General features: G+C 45.5%; 1 protein-coding gene across 5 annotated transcripts in view; it reads left to right on the top strand.

Annotated features, from left to right (window-relative positions):
- Nucleotides 1-2,043: 2,043 nt before the first annotated feature.
- The window catches only part of Pik3r3 (phosphoinositide-3-kinase regulatory subunit 3), a 72,557-nt gene continuing 68,847 nt past the window's right edge, over nt 2,044-5,753 (top strand). The window contains exons 1-2 of one of the 5 annotated variants that reach the window (XM_026778181.1): nt 2,044-2,177; nt 3,027-3,136. In XM_026778181.1, coding sequence (XP_026633982.1) covers nt 3,031-3,136 — 106 coding nt within the window. In that variant the 5' untranslated portion in view covers nt 2,044-2,177; nt 3,027-3,030. Of the gene's footprint in view, nt 2,178-2,304; nt 2,785-3,026; nt 3,137-3,475; nt 3,653-4,240; nt 4,311-5,753 lie in introns of those variants that run through there. The other 4 variants (XM_026778179.1, XM_026778180.1, XM_013355291.2 and 1 more) reach the window with 4 other exon arrangements.

The raw sequence follows: 5,753 nt of genomic DNA on the forward strand, positions 1-5,753 counted from the left end.
TGCTACTTTGTCACTCCATCCCCCTAGACCTCAGGTATGGGGAAGGCCTGGGTGATTCTTCTGTACTTTAGAAACTGAAACCCCATCACTCCCCGTTGAAAAGTGGTCCAGGGAACAGCTGCCGTTATCTTTTCCACACTTTTGTCCCTTTGCTTTCATTTCCTTTGGGAATGCGCACAGACACCTGTGAACGAAATACACCAACTTGCCCTTCACCGACTGTTCTGCCTTTTGAGTTATCAAATGTGAGTACTTTTGGCACTCAGATATGGTGAAGCAGAGGCTGCTGGGAAGTCAGCCACAAATTAGAGTTGATCTTCCAACATCTTCTACCTGAAGGAGCAGTTCAGGAGATTAAAATTAATGAGCCCTGCCCCAGAGCTGCTCTAGCTTTTGAAATACATTTCAGCTGGCAAGATAGAAGTGAGCATCTTGAGGCTTCTTCTCCAGTGATTTTGAAATTTGTTTCCTTTAAACCTTAACCCTGTCTGTATTTTCTGGATTCTTTACCTCCTTACTTTGTATCTAGTCTGTACACATTTTGATTTTGACTGTTTCTTGGGCCTTTCTCAATGCAGGACTTCTTTTTGTTGTTGTTTTGTTTTTTTGGAGACAGTTTCACTATGTAGCCCTGGCTGTCCTGGAACTCGCTCTGTAGATCAGGCTGGCCTCACACTCAGAGATCCACCTACCTCTGTCTCCAGAGTGCTGGAACGAAAGGAGTGAGTCACCAAGGCTGGCCTAACTCAAAACACTTTAAAGACAAACAGAACCACCTCAGGAGAATGAAACGTGGTGACTCTTCCAGAGGCTAATCAATACACAGAGCTACTCAGGGTAGGTTTTGCTAGGGCTTAAATCAGGTTGTCAACTCAAACACAATGGGCTTTGTTACTCCAGTGTAAAGAGGAAACTACAGTTTTTGGCCTCTTCAGACTGTATTGTAGAGCAGGACGGCAATTCCAGGCACAGGTTAGCTATTCAGCGTTCCCCGGCAAGTTAATTAGCTATTTCTGCAATGCACGGAAATGTTCAGCGTTTTTATATTGAAGTTGGTCTCGGAGCTTTAAGCCTGGAGGGAGGGGACTGCATGTGTGGAAAGGGGTCTGTCAGGAAAACAGGAGTAGCAGTTTTTTGGCAAGAGAGTTCAACACCTGTGATTTATCGCAGAAATCACAAACTCACTGTAATTCCAGAAAAAATTTAGGAGTACTAGAACTGGAGGACTTGCTGAGATGCAGTTACTTGAGCGTTGAGTTACTCTGGGTTCAAAAGTCCTTCAGTGGGAAGCAGAGTAGGGGCAAAATGACTCTCCAAGAAAGGCCCAAGGTTCAGAAACCCCGCAGGGAGTTGCGGGGGGAGGGGGGCGATGGGCACCTTGTCTGGACAGGTACTATCATGCAAGTGGGCATGGCGACCTTTGCTGTATCTGACGACTGAACACAGAAGTCGGGGCGGGCGAACGCAGCAAGGTGAAGAGGTTTGTGAGGAGGAACTCTGAGACTTTCAATGGAGCTGAAGAGTGTGCGCCCAGCCAAGTGACAGCACGCCCCGCTCCCACCGCTCCCCTCCCCCACGGCCAGTCTCCAGGCAGAAGAGCCTAGCGTCAGCCCGTCCTCCCCCTCGTCACTAGTCCGGGCGGACCGAGCCACAGCGGGAGCCCCGCCAGACTCCGGGTAGCTCGAGCCCCCGAGCGTTCGCCCAGCCTGTCAGTAACCGCCGTTTGCGCCTTCATTCTTCCTCCACAACCCCACCTCTTCCTCCTCTTTTCTTTTCCCCTTCTGCCTTTGTCCCGCTTAGTAACTGAGGTCCGACCAATCGCCGCCTTACCGGCCGGCGCCGGCTTCCTTCTGATTGGCCCGCTCGGGGCGCGCAGCCGTCTCCGCTCCTCAGCTGGAGCAGGGCAGACAAAAGACGCAGGCTCGGGCTCCGGCAACCGCGAGCAGCCAATCACCGTCCGCCCCCCTTCTCCGGGCCGAGCTCGCGTGCGCCCGGCTCTGGCTCCTGGCGAGCGGCCAGCGCCCGGGCTGTACCATTCGGAGGGAGGCGGGGGGGAGAGACAAAGGTCGACTAAAGAGGAGCGCCTGACACGGGGACGGAGAGAGACCAGAGTCGGAGTGGAGGGCTGTAGTCGTCATTCCTTCCCGAGCACTTGAAAATCGTCGCATATCAAGATGGTACGGCGTGGAGAGGACAGTCGTGCCGCCGGCCGTTCCCCCTGCTCCGCGCGGTTGGGTGGCGCCCAGCGGGGGTGGGGAGCGAGGGCGGGGGAGGAGGTCCCCTCCGCGCAGTTAAAATGAAACTCGAGTGGCTGGAGCCCCAGCAGAGCGTGAAGGGAGCCGGTGCTGACGGGGTTACCTCTGCTACCCGCGCACAGCCGAACTCACAGCCGAGCTCCCTGGACTCTCCGGCGGGTCGTCATCCCGAAGCTGCGGGAGCTTGGGTTCCCAACCTGAGGCGAGCAGAGCCCGAATCCTAGTCCCAGAGGGAATCGCTCTCTGCAGACCAGTGGGACCCCGAAACTTGAACGCAGCCCCCCCACCCCCTTTCAAGCCTTTGTCACTTCCCCAGCTTTCTCCCAACGCGTTCTTTTTTTCCTCCTCTCCCATTCTCTCTCCTCCGAAGGACACAAAAGTGGCTTCCGCTGAAAGATTAGGAGGCGGTAGGGAGCTTTTCCCTTTGGAGAGCGATTGTCTAGGAAGGATTTTTCGGGGAGCGGCTTTTTTTTTTTTTTTTTTAACACCACTGCTCTCTGCTTTTCGAGCCTCTCTGTAACCCTCTGAGGTAAAACCCCGTAGCTTGAAAGTTCGGGGCATTTTCTTGGGTGCTTGTAGGAGGAGAGAGGGGGAGGACCTTGTCCTCGTCCCAGTAGTTGACTGGACTTGTACTGGCCGTTAGAAACCCCGAAGTACATTTCCGTTTGGAACTTTATCAAATATATATATTTAGATTTTAAAATATCAGATAAAAGATATATATATATATATATGCTTTCTATATATTTCCTGACGACCTGCCCCTGACAGCGCGATGTACAATACGGTGTGGAGTATGGACCGCGATGACGCAGACTGGAGGGAGGTGATGATGCCCTATTCGACAGAACTGATATTTTATATTGAAATGGATCCTCCAGGTATTTGGGACCAAACTTTTTATTTCTTTGGACGGGTCTGATTTGTGCTTAACAAAACCCTGGTGATGGTTTCAGGCCAGAAGTGTTCCTGGGTGCGCCAGGTTTGAGATGAGGGGCAGATTGCATTTAAAGCCGCAGTAAAACTGCTTCGTTTTATACCTTTAAAGTTTGCAGTTAGGACCCTGATCCCATTGTCCCGTGAAGGTGGGGGTGGGGGGACTGGATGAGGGGGGGAGAGGAAAGATCCGTTTTTGGTTTTGCCTTTGCATGTCATTCAAGGTTTAGACTGCCCTCCACTTTTTTTTTAATAATTCAAAATTTCTACCTGCAAGGGATGTTTTATAATCCATTCATGAAGACAGTCTTTACCTTTGTGGGAACTCCTTAAAGCTTATACTTTAATGCAGTGGTCTGGTTTGGTTCGTTGTGTTTTACCTTGGGCAACTTCAGAAACGGAGTTGCCTTTGTGATTATTCATTTTAAGACTCGTGTTTCTCTCACAGAAACCAAATGCCGGTTAGTGATTTTCAGGGACTGGGTGGTTTTATTCATTCATGGCCTTAGTCTGAGGTTCTTTTCCGTCTGTGCATATGGTCTCTTAAGTCTGCATGCAGTGATTTGTTACTCGTTAATTAATTTATGGTGATTTAACTTAATTTGGGTGTCAGAATTGATATAATTTTGACTCTTAAAAATAAAGAACAAATTCTCTTTCCTGTGAATGGGATATATACATATATGTGACAGGTTTCTGTACGTGTACATGTGAAATGCATATATAAATATATTTTATTTGAGAGCTTTGTCTGAGGCCATTAGAGTTATTTTGTGTCTCTGATAGGGAAGGAAAAAGAAAGGGAAATGAAAAGTTGTTTTTGTTCTTTAAAGTGTGCCTCATTTTAGGTTATTATAGCTGTCAGATACTCAAACCTTCTTTGCAGTTACCGACAGTGCTTTATGTAATGATTTTGAATAAGCAGGGGGCCTTTGTGATTCCTTGTGTTTACTGAGGATGAATTCGTTGTTTTTTTTAAAAATGGGTTATAGTTAAGCCTACAGAATAATGTGTTTGTCATTAGGGAATCTTGCTTATTATAAGACTTTGTATTTTTGGAAACATTTGAAAAGAATGGAGTCTGTGCAAGTATAATGAAGTATAAATGTCTCGTAGAAGGTATGTAGTAATTATTTCTTGTGTCCTTGTGAATGGAGAATTACCTTCTTTAAAAATTAGTGATAGGGTTAAATGGTGCCTTAAAAACTAATATGAATACTGAACCACCCTTCTTTGGAAAGTCTAAATTATCACTAAGAATTTTTCTCTTTTCCTTTGTTTTAGAACTGTCTTGTTTTACTTTTGTAATTGTTGTTGTAATCCACATGCAGCTCTTCAGTGTTTTGTAAAGTTTCTAAGATTTACCACCCATCTATTGTGTGTGTTTTCCCCTTTGTTTCCCCCAATGGTTAAGCATTGCTTCTGTCAGATACATTTGTCATTTATGTGTTCAGAAATCCAGCATACCACTGGAATCTCTCCTGTAGAGAGTAAATAATGACATATACCTGTGTTTATAAGGATTATACATACACATTGCCTTAGGATCATGCTGGATCATATAGTATCTTGTCTTCCATACATACAAAGGAAATTTGTTGGGTGGGGGAGTTGAACAGGGAGGAGGGTAGAAAATTAAGAAGGCACTAATGATTGAAAAGTTTTAATCTTATTGAAAAATATTGGCCAAGTTGAGTTGAATATGTGTTTTATTTATTTATTTTTGAGATCGACTCACACAGTATAGCTCAGGCTAGCCTGTAACTGTGTGGTCGAGGCTATTCTCTTAAACTTGCATGCCTTCTATCTCATCCTCTGAAGTGCTGAGATTACAGGCATGTGCCACTGTGTTTGGCCCAGAAATTATTTTTCAAAAAGCTGACTATTAAAATTATGCAAAGATTTGGGTTTTAATATGGTTGTATAGAAAATTCTGACCCAAACTTTATTTTTTAACGTAGTAAACTTTTGAATTTTAAGATGTCTATCCTTGAATGAAATCTGTATACTAAATATTCAGAACACTGAAAATATGTTTATATTATTATCTTTTGTTTTGCATCCTTACTAAAGAATATGATTATTCCTAATAATATTTTAAAAGAAACTACTTTTAAATATGTTGAAACATTGACTATAAAGTGAATTTTTTTTTTTTTTTGAGATGACTGGAGTGGAAATCCATCTGCCTCTGCCTCTGCCTCCCTAGTACTGGATTAAAGGGGTGAGCCAGATCATATTTTATTTAAATTATTAGGAAAAAACCTGGCAGTGCTATCACACACCTTTCATCCCAGTACTTGTGAGGCAGAAGCAGTCAGGTCTCTGAGTTCAAGACCAGCCTGGTCTACAGAGTGAGTTCCAAAACATCCAGGAGGCTACACAAAGAAACCCTATCTCGAAAAACAAAAACAACACAGACAGACAAACACCAGCTCAATAAGACATCTTTTTTTTTTCAAAACTGAGATACAGCCGGGCGGTGGTGGCGCACGCCTGTAATCCCAGCACTCGGGAGGCAGAGGCAGGCGGATCTCTGTGAGTTCGAGACCAGCCTGGTCT

Source organism: Microtus ochrogaster, unplaced genomic scaffold (assembly GCF_000317375.1).
Source record: "Microtus ochrogaster isolate Prairie Vole_2 unplaced genomic scaffold, MicOch1.0 UNK110, whole genome shotgun sequence".
NCBI classification, from domain to species: Eukaryota; Metazoa; Chordata; class Mammalia; order Rodentia; family Cricetidae; genus Microtus; species Microtus ochrogaster.